This window comes from Pygoscelis adeliae, unplaced genomic scaffold, assembly GCF_000699105.1.
Source record: "Pygoscelis adeliae isolate BGI_AS28 unplaced genomic scaffold, ASM69910v1 Scaffold209, whole genome shotgun sequence".
Classification (NCBI taxonomy): domain Eukaryota; kingdom Metazoa; phylum Chordata; class Aves; order Sphenisciformes; family Spheniscidae; genus Pygoscelis; species Pygoscelis adeliae.
The window spans coordinates 1,283,116-1,300,272 of record NW_008825538.1 but is presented as its reverse complement, the minus strand read 5'-3'; the positions used below and the strand labels follow the sequence as shown (position 1 = coordinate 1,300,272).

Genomic DNA, 17,157 nt, shown 5'->3' with positions numbered 1-17,157 from the left:
CTGGAAAGCTGCCTGGCGGAAAAGGACCTGGGGGTGTTGGTCGACAGCCGGCTGAACATGAGCCGGCAGTGTGCCCAGGCGGCTAAGAAGGCCAACGGCATCCTGGCCTGTATCAGAAATAGTGTGGCCAGCAGGAGCAGGGAAGTGATAGTGCCCCTGTACTCAGCACTGGTGCGGCCGCACCTCGAATACTGTGTTCAGTTTTGGGCCCCTCACTACAAGAAGGATGTTGAGATGTTGGAACGTGTCCAGAGAAGGGCAACGAGGCTGGTGAGGGGTCTGGAGAACAAGCCTTATGAGGAGCGGCTGAGGGAGCTGGGGTTGTTTAGCCTGGAGAAAAGGAGGCTGAGGGGAGACCTCATCGCTCTCTACAACTACCTGAAAGGAGGTTGTAGCGAGGTGGGGGTCGGTCTCTTCTCCCAAGTAACTGGCGAAAGGACGAGAGGAAATGGCCTCAAGTTGCGCCAGGGGAGGTTTAGATTGGATATTAGGAAAAATTTCTTCCCCAAAAGGGTTGTCAAGCACTGGAACAGGCTGCCCAGGGAAGGGGTTGAGTCACCATCCCTGGAGGTATTTAAAAGACGTGTAGATGTGGTGCTTAGGGACATGGTTTAGTGGTGGACTTGGCAGTGCTAGGTTAACGGTTGGACTCAATGATCTTGAAGGTCTTTTCCAACCTAAACGATGCTATCATTCTACGATTCTATGATTCTAAATCAGAAGAAACACAAATATTTAGAATGTATATTTCCGTTAGGGCTTTACAAAATCTTATCTTACCTCAGTAGTATAAAAGAAGGGATTGTGGGTATGAAGCAGTGTTTCAAGCCTACAAATGTGTCCAACCTCCATCATCAGTGTTTTCATGGAAGCTGCATTCACAGCAATCTAAAGAACCAAGATCCTCAGTGGGCCCAAGCCAATGTGTAACCACACTGCTGCAAACTGGATGAACCATGCAAAAGCCATCACTTAATTCAGCCTCGAGTATCCTATGTATGTTGCCAGTTACTCATACTGACAGCTCTCCCTACTTGACACCAAGGACTCAGTATAAACTTTGCTTGTGAACCAGCAGTCTTGTGCTTAAATCCAAAAAAACCTAAACCTTGTAAAACATAAATAATATTCACTTATATTACTACCATTTTAAATTATTATGATCAAATTTGATAGTATAATTGTGCAACAAGTACCATCATTTATAAAGAGTAATGAGATGTTTTCATTCTAATATCTAATTGTAACTCTGTAATGAAAGTATCGGCTATCTAAGGTGAGACCATAATGCAGACACTCAGCCAACAAGAAAAATCCAATTTGTCTGCCGTGCTTATCAAAAAGAAATCAAAGTGAAAAAGATCAAGATCACCTGGCAATAGCAGATGGTTTATGATAGTTCTTGTCATGCGTTTTGCAATACTTTTTCCAAAAAGGGGAAAATCAGAAATAAACCAGTTGCTACTGTTCATTCTCTTTATCATTATCTGTACTGATGTATATTTTTTCAACTCTCACATGTAGAAAAAATAAAATAAATACCCTTCACTGCAGAGAATCAGTACATTGCAGATTTATGAGGGCCTCATATTTCTACAGAAAACATCAAAAATACTTCACATACCAAAAGTTAAAATGCTGTCTACAATCTACTCGCTTTAACAGATGGGCTGTTTGTAGTACAGAAGAAGGGAAGGAAGGAAATGAATTACATCAAAGCACAAACCACAGCATTCGTGTGACAGGCTGTTCGGCGATGCACAGAGCCCCAGATAACATACACATCACTCCTGCTCAGGTTTTAGAATATTCAATATTTTTCAGAACAAATTTGCCACTATTTCTGGGAAATGATTCTATGGGGAAAAGAATCACAAGAAACTCCTGCTCTTCTGTTGTCAACAGTTTTCATGCACGAAGAAGAACAAAGAGCCCTGCACTTTCAGTCCCTGACTGACCTAGTAGGTAATATCTAATACCTAGTTGTAACTATTTTTTCATGTACATCTTCTAATAATTCATAAAGATCAGCAATTTAAAGTAACTAGTTTACTTACTGCTCATTTTTTAGAAGTAATATAAAAAAAAAACATTAAAATGTCAGTATGTCATTTTTTAGACTCTGCAGTTTAGATGCAAAACATGTCTTAGCTGGTGATGGTTCTACTGCTTCCAAGAGCTGCATCCACAGCAGCATCCAAACTGCATGGACACTAAAACCCATTTCTGCATCCTAAAAATTACTTCCATGATTCCAACATACTCTATCACACAGAGGTAACTTCAGGAATGTCAGCTTTTCCATAAGTTTTTGTTGCATCCCCTGCGAAGTCCTATCACTAACAATACACCCCACTTTTACAGTATTCAGATTCACCATATTTGGGTGAGTCTGTGGGTCTGTCTCAGAGCTCTCCTTACCACCGCTGCCTCAGCCTCTATATTCAACTTATGGGCTATGCATGCACACACGTCCTAGTTTTCCCGAGGTGAAATAGGAAGAGGAACCTGCAGAAGAGGCTCAAAAACACCTAAAAGGACTACAGGTCAAATGTCTTCCAAAAGGGGAAATTCAGAGGTGCCCAGTATCTGCAACAAGCATCATTTCTGGAAAAAAAATAGTTTTGTGACATTATAAGTGGGGACAGAGAATGAAGGTGTCTAGGGCATAAGAACTTTATTCTTGGCAAACGCAAACCACCTTGGGAATGCTCCATAAATAACCTCAGGCAAGAGACAGGCCAGCACAGTTGTACTAAAAATAACATTTCCAGAGCCCTGACATCCTTTGACAATTTAGGAACTATCTAATTCCATTTCTGAGGCTGCCTTAAAGTACTCCAAAACTTACTTGTTAAAGGAAACATATCAGCCTGCGATACACCTCTGAAAATCTCAGTAAGCCACCACTTGGTATAACACAAGCTGAACTAGGTGTTAGTCTTGATGAGCTTTGAAAAATGCTCCAAAAGAAAGCTTCAGAGTTTGCTTCTTTTGATAACATTCATGTCTCTTGCATGGGTCTAACTTCTTTCCTATAGCATCAAAAGTTCATTTTAAAGCAGATCATTAACTGAGAACTTCAGAATTATTGTGATATTTCTTGAGCTACTTAACATCTCACCACACAAACTGATAAATCATTCAAAGCCACAATAACATAAGTAATTATGATTTAAAATTAATCTCCAAGGATGTTGTATCATATCTACCATAATAACAAAAGCAGATTTGTTCATCCAAAGCTTTTTTTTTTTCAAAGCACAACCTCAAAGAACAAAATAGCATTGGGTCAGTCTCCAGGCTTTCATACCATGCTGCATGCTGCTGTCAGACTATCAATAAACTGTATGGGAAGAAAATTAAAATGCTTTTAAAAAGTAGTTTAAGGAAAAGCCTAGGATGCTGCCTGTTCTATGCAGACCCTGTTCCAGAAGAAACAGCTGATGACAGCTTTTTTCCCAGGTTTTAACTTACCTCATTAATGAGAAAAGTTTGACTAATTGGAAAGTCAAACTTCCCACTTACCTTGCTTTACCTATTGCCTTTCTAATTAATTTCTAGATTTTCACAATATATCTATTTGCATTACTTAAAATGGCAAAAGGATGTCTGTGATTGGACAAGTGTCTTTCTTAATATACCGTATGACGTGATATCTCAGTTTGACAATATTTAACAAGAAAAAATCTGCTCATTTCTGCAAATCCCCTGTTGTCCAAGACCTTGATTAGACAAAATGTTTCTGTGAAATTCAGTGATCTAGCTAGCCTGTTTGATTATTTGAAATAAAATGAAGTCTCCAAAATTATTAAATCGCCATGTACTTTTCCATCACACTAATTTGCCGTAAGTAGAGAAAACCTGAATACTTCTCAGTGCATAAAAAGAATGACAAATCTATGGATCTACACCCATGTGCCTGAGTTAAAACACCAGTGACAACTTGCGATGAGCAGTCCATACCCTATTCAAGGCAACGGGTAAAATGAGATTCCTGTCACATGAGGATTAGGGACAGATTGAAGCCTGGGACACCTCTACCCTCAGCTCTCTACTCTTCCACCTCACAGAGAGGGCCAGCAAAAGCATCTCGCACATGGAAAGCCTCCAGAAGTACCCGCAATCCTTCCTCTCTACCTCTCACTCCTGCCTGCTCTTCTCATGGCAGTCTTTCTCTGTTGGAGATACCGTCATCTTGTTCAAGACTTGAATTTAGAAGTTTTTTAAGGCACAGCCTAAGCCTTTACCGTGTTCAGAAAGCATCGTGTGGCATACCATTAAGTGCTTACTGCCTATAAACGCTCTTCACTGATTTTGTATCTTCATGATGCATGGAACTCAAGGCACAACACCACGTAGTCACTCACAGGGAGGTTTTATCCCTTGACCTCATCTGCTTAGCACTCATATACTGCCCTAGGAAAAAACATTCACACGATGGAATATTTCCTTTTTTTAACAGAAGGGCGATAAAGTATGTTCCAAATAATCCCATTTTGCTCTTCCATATTAAAATTCTGTTGGACTCCCTCCTACTCATGATTAATCTCATTATTCTTCAATTAATTTGGGAAGGCCAGTAACTCATTTTACATTACCATAATTATTTCTATAATGCTAGCAAAAGCAAATTACCTTAATACATTACAAATTAACATATGATGGCCCACATTAAAGTTTTTTCCTCTAAAAAAGTACACATGGATTAAGGAAATCTAAGGAATGTGCCTAACACTGCAAATGAATCTAGGCAAAATGGAGAGAATGCATGTCAAATCTGCAAACTTATTTTCCCCATCATCACATCCCATTAAACAGCTAGCTGTAACTTTATTACTCTTCCTTATTTTTTTCCCAAGCATCCACTTCTTAGTTTGATCCCTTGTTTGTTGTTAAAATGGCGGTAATGTTTTACAGAAATTGCCTAAAATTAAGGCATTGTGCTTATTGCTGCAAGTTTTCAATTCCTTCCTCAATATTCTTTTCCAACAGTACAATGAAACCTCCCAAAAATCTAATTTCAAGAGTAATTAGCAAATTGTATTAAAAACAAATTAAACTGATCCACCCTGATTTGTCAATATTATTCAGCTGTAGCTAACTGTCAGCCAAAGGTCACTCAAAGAAAATAAACTGTGTAACATCAGCATAAACTTGTCACGTTGTATTTCAGTGCTGCCGTTGGCGGCCGTGAACACCAAAGTAGATACCCTCTCTGAACACTCACCACCCAGCCTAGAACCATTTTCTTACTAACAGCACAGCCAATTCGAAGAAAAAAATAACCGAAATGCTTGGCTGAAAATGAGCTCTGTATAGATTTGGATTTGACCTCATTCTTTTCAGTTCTGTGAAGATGCAAAGCAATTCTCTAACTGTCCACCTAAGGTTAATAAGTTGTACTGCATGACTTATCACAACATCTTTCTTCAAAGATATTATTCAGTTGAATATGAGCACTGCCTCCACATTTTTAAATCAACTTATTAAATAGCACCAAGTTACTAAACATTATATGCAAAAGGATAGGTTAAAAAGATAATCATATACACATTGTAAGACCAGAGTATTCTTTCTTTAAGAATAAAATGACAAAGCAAAATATATATTTGAGGGCTTAGCATCTCTTGAGAGACTAGTAGATGCAGCAGTTCAGGTTCTAAACAAAGAAAATGGTCATTAAGTCAGCAAAAGAGGGAAAGGGAGAGGCCATTATTTTGTAACTTGGCCACTAATCAATAAATTAGGAGATCTGAAATAGGATAATCAGGTAGGATGTTTAAAATGAACAACAATAATTACTATTTCATACAATATCTAATTAATTTCAGAAACTCATTGTTGCGGGGAAGCTCAAACATATGAGTGGGTTCAATAAGTCTTTAGCAAAATGAGTGGATTATAGGTCCATTGATGGCTATTAAAACAGTGATTCAGATGCTAATTTTAAGCTCAGGAAGTTTCTAAATCACAGCTGTGTGGAAGCTTGGAGGATATAGCATGGAAAAGCTCACCCCACGCTTTCCTTGTTCCTTGCACTCTATGCTAAACATCCACTACTGGCAAATACCAACACCAGGACAGCGAGCTAAAAGTCTGCTGGTCTGACCCACTATGACAGTTGTGTCCTGGGCTTATTTTTTCTTTTTTTCCAAAATCCCATTTCTCTCTGTAATTTTTTTTTCCCATTATGTATTTTTTTCCTTTTAAAAATAAAACAAAAATATTGAGCCCTCTGTCTTCTAACAGTTGGCAAGAAATGAAAACAATACTCTGTATGTTTATCTCTTTAAAAAAAAAAAAATCTTCTTGTTTGGGTTTTGGTTTTACCTGTTGGAGTTAGCTGATGAGCAAGTATTTTCTGCCTCATTTGACATGTGAGTACACTCTTAAGTATTTTCCAGACACAGTTGTCTATTTTCAAGCACAGGCTTGCTTACCTCTGTGGGACACTCCTGGCTCACGTGGTGGTGTGTGCAAGTAGACAGACTTTACCATTTTCCAAATATAACTCTCATGTTCTTCCTAAGTAGGAACTAAGGTTTCAACAGTAAAGGTCACAGACACACAATACAAAGCTACTGACAATAAAGTCTTTTCTTGGGGGTGAGGTGGGCTTTTTGCACATTCCTCCCATGAATAAGAGTGAAAACTAAATCTAAGCCCAAAAATTCCACTGCCATTTTCCACTCGAACTCTCCTTTTCAAAGTTATCTTGAGCCTATGTTGTTTTACCAACTTTGACATTAAGTCCACAGTGATTCTGACAATTCCTATCACTTTTACATTCATTGTAAAGTAGTATGCCGAACAAATTATAAAAATATGTTAAAAAAATTCAATCACCACCACCATTTCAACCTATAAATAAATATTGATGTATCAAATATAAGTGGTAATAATGACTTTTCATTCTGTGTGAGAGAATTTTATTACCTTCCAATTATATCCCAACTCATTTTCATTTTATTCATATACTGAATGGATGGGTAGCCTATAGTCATAAGCGAACCCTAAATTCACTCCAGTTTAGTTAAACTTTGCAGTGAACAAGAATGACACACAAGATCTTGATTATAATACCTAAGATGGCAATTTCTTTTTGAATGTTTGGATTGATACAGACAATATCTGCTGGTGGTGCTGTTAAAAGTTCTCACAAAATCACATTCATTTAATGAATTAAACTGCTATATGACCTATACACTTTTTTCAAGAGAATACACGAATCAAAATGCAAAGTAAATTTTTAGTATCTTAAAATTTGAGTACTTTGTTAGTGTGATTAAATTCTCTGGTTAAGACAGAAAAATAATTATCTATCAATCCCAGGAAAGTAGTTTTTTCTGCATGTATACTCCCATGACAAAGTAGAGTATTTCATTTAATTTTGGAGAAGATTACCACCTACCAGAAAAGGGATATAAAATGCAGTAAATCAAATTATGAGCAATAACATTGACTTTTCTTTTTTTCTTAGTATTTTCTTTTTTTTATTTTAGTTTTCTAGTGACAGCTTTTTAAAATGTAATCATGTTATTTGAACATATAAGAAACAACACCTGGCACTTAGAATTCCATATTATTTGTGAATTCTTTTGAAAATAACAATGATTTGATTCATGGGCATGAAGTGGAAACTACTAGTCATAACATGACAGCGAAGCGAAGAATGTTTAACTACAGGAACACAGTTATGATACGTGACTCCAAAGCTGGGGTGGGGTGGAGATTCATCCACCCAGATGTCTCTTTGTAGATAAAACTCCACAGAGAAACAATTTGGGAACCAAGAGTGACTCTACATCTGCATTTTAGGATTGTGCCTCTGTTGGTTCCCGTTTACTGCACTTTGGTTCATACCATGGCATGGTCTTCAGCTATATGGGCTGGACTCATTCCAGATAAAACTAAACTAGGTGGTGTGATTCAGGAGCTCCAGCCACTGCCAGGTGTTCATGCCATGAATCCAGACTAGACCTAGGTCATCACAAACCCTTCTGAAATGGGTATGATGAGGACGTCAGATCCTCAGCACCAACTCCTTTGTCCTACAGATGCACTCCTTTTTCTACAGGTCTGCTCCTATCACACAACATTCCACCAAGTTTTTCTCGGCTCTGACACCAGAGTCTTGCTTTACCCTAGAGTAACATGAATTTTATTGTGCGATCAGTTTCGTAAGGTAAAATTGCTGGCCAGGGAAGCCTGTTCTATCACTTTTTTGGTGCTGTGACTTTGTCACTTCAAAGGCACAAGGAAATTCTTTGGTTTTGATACAATCTTATCAGTGATTTTTTTCAGATTGAATCTTGAGATTGGCAAGATAGCACTTTGAGACCTTACACTTTCAGAAAGGTTGAAGTTGATTTATACTAGTAAAACTACACAGAGAAGTTAACTCTCATTCTATATATAAGAATTTAGCTGATGAAAATTCAAAAATTAGAGTAACAGATTTACCAAAATGTGTTAAATTATTACCCCAATGCTCAACAAATAATTGAACATTTGCAGCTTAGTACCAACAAAACATACACACTGCTTCAAAAATTTTACAGTATTAGAAAATGGAGACAAACAAATAAGGCAATAATACAGACAAAAATTATATTATTTTACCATTATGGAAGTTCTGCACCATTCTACTATTTGCCTGCTGACAGCTCAGTTTATCTTCTATGCCCTTATTCCCTTTCCATGATGTCTCAATTTCCAATTACCCTTAAGGTTCAATTCAACATGTCCTTTTCTTTTCCATTGATTCTTTCTCCAGCTTGTGGGGAATTTAGACATAATAAAGCAAAACAGACAACCTGATAGCACGGAAGGAAGCTGAGGAATCAAACTGACTAAAGAGAGGAAAGTCTCCCTTAGACATTCAACTTAGAAGAAAGGCACTTTCAAAGAATGTACCTTTAGTGATATCAGTATGGATGCTTTCTATACTGGGGAGAAGTAAGTTGAGTGAAACCAAAGAATGAAAGAGTCCCAGTGGAAAAGATGAAGAATGGGAGATTTAAAAGAAAAAAGAAAAAAAAAGTCAAAGCAAAAAAAAAAGTAATATACATCGGGTTTTGAAAACAAGAGAGGAAAGAAAAGAAGCAGGAAGCAAACAAAACGGTTCAGTGCAGAAAAGAACTCAGCTAAGCATTTCATTTAAAATGTGAAGTATGTACAAATAATAAAGCATGTATCCTGATCTTTGAACAGTTTCAAAAATAACTATTAAAACAACGTTGAATGAGTTACAAGTTGCACTTGTGAAATCTGAAGCTTCATTTTGAAGACTAAGCACAGACAAAAGCAAAATTTGTTGAAATGCGTTACTTGTCCACTACTTCTGAAACACTGTAATTGTGCTTACTCTGTATTCCTGCATGCAACATTGAATTCATCAGTCTGCTGCCAGGTTTTCATCCCATATTGTATATTATTGGAGTGTAAAACTGCTGAATGTGTTCCAGTGCGATCTTAATCATATTATAGAAAATGTTCCAAGCTGATGTAATCAAATGCTTTTAATTATGGCAATCAAATGTATTATCAGTTTACTATTGCTAACCCATAGTCGGTACACAAAAAACACCCTGAACTGTGCAAAGAATAGCAGGGTCTGCTATTTATACATGACTTAGTTCAACCTTATGGCAAAATGCCTCTTTCAGTTTAGGTACAAATATTTTAGTCTCTCTTTACTGATTACCTTAGAAAAAAATTACTTTAATGGAAATGTACACTTTATATCACTTTCATCAAAACAAAGACAGATCATTTAATGGAAAATTCACAAAACAACGTTATTTATCACAGATTCCCATTACTGGCAGGGGGAAAGCACCCCTGGGGAGGACTGTGCCAAAACTTTTGAAGCATATGCATAGCCAGGCACCTCCTCACGCCCTGGGCAAACCTCCAGTAGCTAAATCCACCCTGTCAACTAAAACTGAGTTCGACTGATGTCCAGGTAAAGCCTAAGATATTGCTAAACTAAGGTTACCCAAAGAGGCTGTGGAGTGTCCACCCTTGGAGATCGTGTGAAAGGTCAAGGCCCTGAGCAACCTAATCTAACACTGAAGGTAGCTTTGCTTTGAGCAGACTTGAGCCAGATAACATCCACTGGTTCCTTCCATCCAAAATTATTCTCTGATTCTGAATTAGTGCAGTAATGGTTGTTCATAAGCCTCAATTCTATGTGCTAATCTTGAGGGGAAAAAAAACCTAATGTTATTATGCTATTGAGAAGATAATTCACAGTGAGAACTTCTAAGGGAGCATTAAGTTTCCTTGTCAAGTACATTGATTTTGATTATTTAAATAAATCATAATTTCTTACTAATCAGACAATCTTTGCAACACAATACAACAAGAAGCTGCCATAGTTACATGAGTGAATCAGTTTGAGGGGGCTGTGTGAGTTGTCATGATATTAGGAATTCTATTTAGGGAAATAATTATCCACACACGATGAAAATGATCAATCACCTCAAAGTTAGTAACAAATGTGCAGTGTTATATGGCTCATTAGTATCCATGATGCAGATACACAAAATAGAAAGTTTCTTTCTCACTGATAGTTACAAGTACTGCAATATGTTTTTGCTTGACTGAAACAGATAGGAGTTCTGCAGAAGAAGAAAACATCCTCCTTTTATCCCAAAATAGTGTCAGGAGTCAGGATTCTTACACTGTTACAAGGCTATAAAAGGAAAAGCCTCATCACCTGTGATGCACTCAGAGTATCTGGCAGTATTGTGAAGGTAACTGCCCCCTCAGCTAGCATGAAATAATAGACATGTCTGGCAGGACAACTCAAAATGTGTGGGTGACGTAAGCCGTGGAATATTTACAATAGGGTAAGATCAGCAAGCTCTTCTAAGGACCAAATGTTGGGTAATTTTAGCACTGCAAAGACAGGAATGGGATTCATTGACATTACCTACATGAAAGACTGAGTCATTGACAGGGACTCGCTCATTGACAAAGATTTTTAAATACTTTTCCCAACTGCATTATGCTCCGAAGTTGCACAGATAGAGAAAAGAACTGAATTTAAACAGATTGGGACAAATCTTGGAATACCGGCACCTGAATACAGAAATAGATGGTTACTGGTGGCAGGAGCAGCATTTATTTCTCTTCTTAGCACAGCCAAACTCTTGTCTTTAAGGAGTGATCTTGTTTGTTACTAAAATAGTTACCTAATTACAAAGACAGCTGTGTTTCTCTGTAATGGCCCTGATCCATGAAGTGAATTGACCTCAATCCACAATTGGATTTTTTAATTACTATTTCTTTAAAGTGTGGGAATGGGTATTCTAATGTGGCTACTGAACATAGAGTACCTCTTCCAGATCCAGAACCAGTTTCTCCATCAGACACCAGATTCATGTTTTCCTTGAGGGGGTTGGTTTTCTGGTGATTTTTGTCCATTACTGGCTGTGTCTACATTAGTAAGTAGTGTAGTGTAATAGCAACAGGAGAAATTGAGACAAATGCAAGATTTTAGAAGGCTCGTGAAATCCTAAATTGAATAGAGAAGAACTGTCAAAACGAGAGTAATAAGAATTTTAAAACAGGATATCTGAAATCCTAACTTCTTTTTTTCTGAGCAATTAAAATTTGTTAAACGAAACCAAATCTAACAGCAAGTTTTGGAGAGGAAAAAAAAAAGCTATAGTCGACTGTTTAGTAAGACCAAACCCTGCTGATATGTAAGTTTTGTAGGTTTTGTTAACGCCATCATAAACATAGCCTCCTTATTACTTATGAATTGGACGCCGGCAAACTTTACTAGAAGGTGGAACAGAGGCTAGAGCTGTCCATGCAAAACATCCTTAAAAAAAACAAATTCACCCCTCAAAGCCATAAAAAACCAAATAAAATCCCACTACAGATCCATGCTCCAAAGCTGGATTTGGATTTGTATGCTGGGAAAAATTAGATAACGACTCTGGACTTTTATTCTTACTTCCAAGAAGGAGCACTGCTACCACTGCTGCTGAAGATGTTATCTGATGTGTGCTTGTTAGAAAATTACAAAAGCAATAATGAAAGATAATAGCCAAGCATATAATTTAATGAGCTCAATTGTTTATGAAAGAATGTGCATTTAAATACACTATCTCAAGGCAGGATTATCATCATTTTGTGCCAAAAGGTCAACCATTTCAATTCAGATGTTTGGTATTTCTAAATTTATCAGTTGGCATTACTTAATTTCTGGGTGACACTCTGCATCTCAAAATGTTGCCTGCTGAAATCTGTTTAATGAAAAGCTTAGGACCAGTTTATCTGACCATGTACTCTGCAAAGTAAAAAACAGAAGTGTCATAATTTTTTATAAATACCATGAAAAAAATGAAAGAGGAAATGCAGTTTAATAAAAGGTCACATAAATTCAAGCCTCTGCAACCACAAGACTATCTGCAACCGAGCAGGTGCGGTCCAAACTTCCAACTCATGAAAAAATAGACCTGAGAGGAGAGAGCAAACCAGAGATCAGCAGTGGAAAGAAATGAGCACCATCCAGACTTGTTATCTCGAGCTGCTTTGACTATAAAGCATCTTTGACTTTAAAACACAGAAGAACAAGTCAGATAGTATCTGAAGAACATAATAGCTTATCACTCAACATACTGTTTCCCTTTTAGAAGGACAAAGCATAAGACAACTGCCCTTTGAGGCAAACTGCATTAAAATGTAACAAGGAATAACCCAAATATATTTTGGTTGAGAAGATGTATATTTAACATATTTTAGACTTCCAAATATTTTCCTCACAAGCTCTTTCCCCTAATGTTCGTTAACTTGCTATTCATTAAAGGTTTCCAGTATTTGCAGACTGTGTCAGAAAATTCATTAATCACCTCCTAAAAACACTATGCCAATTAGTATGTATGGCACCTACCATAATGGAGCTCTGAACTACGGTGTTGTTACCTACTTCCTTCTGTAATAAACTCTGCTGTCATCATTGCTACTTGTTACGGCGACCCAGTGTAGACGTTTTACAACACACTGGTAAAACACCAGGTTTTAAAACTGTCATCTCTTTAGGAAATTATTTCTTCAAGATCCAATTAGAAGAAAAAAAAGATACAGGTTCACTAAGTTAATAAATGAGTTCTACAAATTTAAAACTCAGCGCTGTTTTTCTCTCCTTAATAGAACTAGCTAATATAAAGAGGAACTCATATATACCCAACAAGATATCTCTTTAAATCTTGCTTTAACAAGCTGCATTGACATGCAGGAGATTCATATGCAGCATATCAAAGTAAGAATGTCTCTGTTTTGCTATTAGTGTGAGTTTGATTTTAAAAATTAAGGAAAAAAAAACCCTAAAGATTTAAAGAGGATGATTTACTGCGAAGATTTAATGCATTTAAAGGAAAAGACTGCAATGCCTTTGAAATAAAAGCAAAAATACTAATACCCAAGCCTTGGTTCTAGAGAGAAATACAACCTATGCAACACACAGACAGCTAAAATATCCATGTTACCTATATTATTCACAATTAGTAGCAGCCTACGTTACCATCACAAATTGCAGCAAAGCCTTTCTTTATGAAAATATCTTCTCTCATTTCCAACTAAGAATGTAAAAATATACTACCTTAACTAAAATATGAATTGCATCACGTCTAAAAATATATTGGTATCTATATGTGTTCCTTCACTGAAGAAATTCTTAGTGATATAACCAGGCAGTATCCCAACAGCTCTTTCAAGAATTAACAGGAAGAAGAAAGGGGCAAAAATATCTATTTCACTTAGGTCAGGCAGCCTCATGTAGCGTCGTATGATTTCTACAGGCTGCCAGGCAACAACACGTTGTCTGGCAATTCTCATCTCCACTTCCTAAATTTCTTAAATTTAAGGAGCAGAACAGTATGAAACATGCATTAATGAGCAAAGCGTTCCCATTTGTGTACCTTCCTCCCCAATTCCCCCCACTGGTCCTCTCCTCTAACTCACTCGTTTCAATTCTTGCAGTTTTTGTACTTTTAAAGGTTAAATTCTTGGAGTCAAAATACAACAACAAAAAAAGGGAAAAACAGAGAAAAATGCATGAATACAGTTCAGTAGTAAATCAACTAGTATAGCCCAAAGGACTGTTAACAGGTATTCACTGCTTTCAAAATATCTTTAAATGATTTGAATATTGCTTAGCAACACCAACACTATTCAAAGGGCTGTGACAATAACATATGTATGAGTAGGTCCAGAAAATAACAGCTTCATGACATTCATACCAGTGCTTTATCCAGAAAGCTGGGTTCTTCTGTCTTAGGTCCTTGCTCTCCCAGAGGAGCAGGTTCTCATCCCAGAACCCAAATAAGATTTTTAAGATCAGTATGTAGAAGATTAAAATAATGTTGTGCAGACCACGCACTTCTGGCTTTGAAATGCTTAAGAACACAGTTCTATTAAACAGGTTATCACTAAACTTATTGTTTCTCCTTTGGTAGGAGAAATTACTACATTACTAGGTTCTGTCCTGTGTTTATGAAACCCCCAAACGTCTTCAAAAATGGATAAAGTGAAGGTTTGCTTAATAGAGGAAATAAATAGGAAAAATAGATGCAGTGGGAGTCCTGTTACTATGTCGGATTATGAAGAGGGGACTGGAGAGGTGATACAGAGATGTTCATGCCAGCCGAACTTCTCACAACATGCTACTTCATTCCCACACAGCACTGGACTATGCAAACAAGATATTAATTCCCCAAGACAAAATGGTGGCAGCAAGTCACATAACATCCATTTATTAAAAATAAAACAGAGAATGGGTCTTTGTACACAGTACGGCTTTATCAGTTTTATGCAATGTAATCGCTGCATGTGTTTTAGAGGTAACCCACAATGTGGGATTGAAGAACAGATTCCAGCAACAACAACAACAACAAAAAGAACTGATATAAATTTTACTATGGAATATAATAGCAGACATCATCATAAGCCAAAATATATAGAGAATGGAGATTTGGGGACTTCGTTCTCTCCAACTGGTAAATCATAGGCATGAAAGGGATGAGAACTTCAGAATTATTGCAAAGAGTTTTGTAAAAGAAGCCATTTGCAATGCACAGTAAGTTTTATTCATCCTGCGGAATCCACCAACAATGCTGCAGGGCTGCCACCTACTGGAACTTGATAATATACAAATATAAAGACGGGACTGATAAATTAGTGACTGTTGGATGGAGAAAAAGAAGAGGGAGTCGCTGGTTACAAGGGAAATTGTGATATTTATAGTAAATGCATCCAGATAAAACTGGATTAGATTCTCGCATCTGAGAAAAGAACAATGATACACTCTCTAAGTCCTTCAGAGCAAATTACATTTAAGGATCCAGACTTCAGTGACTTCTCCACACTTATCAGGAAGGTCCTTTTTCCAAAGGGTTTGGGCAATGGTCCAGGATGTGTAAAAAAGATAGAAGAGCAAACAGAATGCACAACCTAGCCCAGAAGCATTCATCCTCATGTAATGCAACTCAGCCATAAATCTCTACCATTATCAGAGTTATAATATTACAAAAACATCAGAAAAGACATGAATTGAAGTGATGTTTTTAGTATTTTTACTGAATAGAAAAATTATTCCTGTTTTTATACAAACTGATCAAACTAACCTGCATTTCAGGTCTAAAAAGTATAGCTTTTCCAAATGCATCAGAATTTCTGAACCGAAACGATATCGAAATATTGATTGTCTTACAACTTAACGCACTGCCGCATGCATTCCTTTTTTCTTTACTGTTCTGTATCTCCTTCTTTGTCTCTATCTTTTCATCTTCTTCCTACAGTTCCTCTTACTTTTAATGTTTCCATGGCAATGACAGCAAAAGAAAAGATTAAATATCCTTTGTGTATTTCTTTCTTTTCTACATAAAATTTTGAAAGACGATGAAGAAAAAAAAGTAGTATCACATATCCCTCAGAAAATGATGCAAGAGTCAGGACAGTAACTCCTTATGCAGTCACGAAGATTTAATAGCTAACAGCTATTTGTAAGCTCATCTTCATAAACATTTAAACTGAGAATAACAGTTCTAAAGATATCATGTTAAAAAAATAGAGGAAGAGAAAGTAAGAAGGTATAATCCAATGGAGAGGAAAAGTTAAACTATTTAACTAGAGCTCTTAAGTGTTAGTACTTATTGTATGCCTTCAGGATAACCTCCAAAGTGCCTTCTGCATTTTTTGTCATCAAAGTCTTTATATTACGGAAAAAAAGTTGCAGATCTACAGTTAAGAATAAATGGAGTTTTGCATCTGAAGTTAAAAATCAAGAAATCCACTTGGAGGAGCCTATCCAACGTCTGCATTTTTTTAACCCTTCTCAAAGCACAGAGTTCTCCTTTAACAGCTCGTAAGTTTGAAAAGGAATTCTGCAACCAGGCTGCAATCGCTACAGCTCAGGAACCTGGCAGATGCACTAAAAAGGTAACTGAGACTATTTACGTTACAAATAATTTAGAATTTAACAAGAATGAATTCATTCTATGTTTTAAAAACTTTCTCCTGAAGCACCCATGGATCAATAGCAGACATTGCCAATTCTTTCATGTTAATGAAGACACACTATACATATTCAATACAACTCTTAAAAATACACACAGATGTGTATTGCAATGTAATTTAAGAAGAGAACATACCATTTGGAGAACTCAAACTATGATACTTTTGCATTTGCAACTGTGAGACTTCAGTAAATCTGAGTTTTCCTTTCCCCTGCCCCACAGCCCCTCCATTTTGGTGAATATGTTTCCTTTGAAAATGGAAGCTGGGAGACAATCAAACTATTTGTCAAATTAGGTGAAAGTGAAAGAATAGAGGATTTTGGTGCCTTTTTTTTCTTTTTGTGAGAACTGTGAGACAAAACATTCTCAGATTAAGAAACTGAATGCAAAATGGTCACAATGTTCCATTTCAGGGTTATGTTTTGCTTGAAAATATTTCAGATGGTAATTGGGTTTTCAAAAAAAATTTGAGAATTTATATGAGTGTGCTGGTTTTGGCTGGGATAGAGTTAATTTTCTTCCTAGTAGCTAGTATGGGGCTATGGTTTGGATTTGTGCTGGAAACAGTGTTGATAACACAGGGATGTTTTCGTTACTGCTGAGCAGTGCTGACACAGAGTCA

At 36.9% G+C, this 17,157-nt stretch overlaps 1 protein-coding gene across 4 annotated transcripts in view; it reads right to left on the bottom strand.

Moving 5' to 3' along the window:
• The window catches only part of CTNNA2 (catenin (cadherin-associated protein), alpha 2), a 478,985-nt gene that overhangs the window by 306,243 nt on the left and 155,585 nt on the right, over positions 1-17,157 (bottom strand). Inside the window, exon 8 of one of the 4 annotated variants that reach the window (XM_009331865.1) lies at positions 3,913-3,922. The exons of the other annotated variants lie outside the window; for them this stretch is intronic. Coding sequence (XP_009330140.1) covers positions 3,913-3,922 — 10 coding nt within the window. The remainder of the gene's footprint in view (positions 1-3,912; positions 3,923-17,157) is intronic. 4 annotated transcript variants of the gene reach the window in all.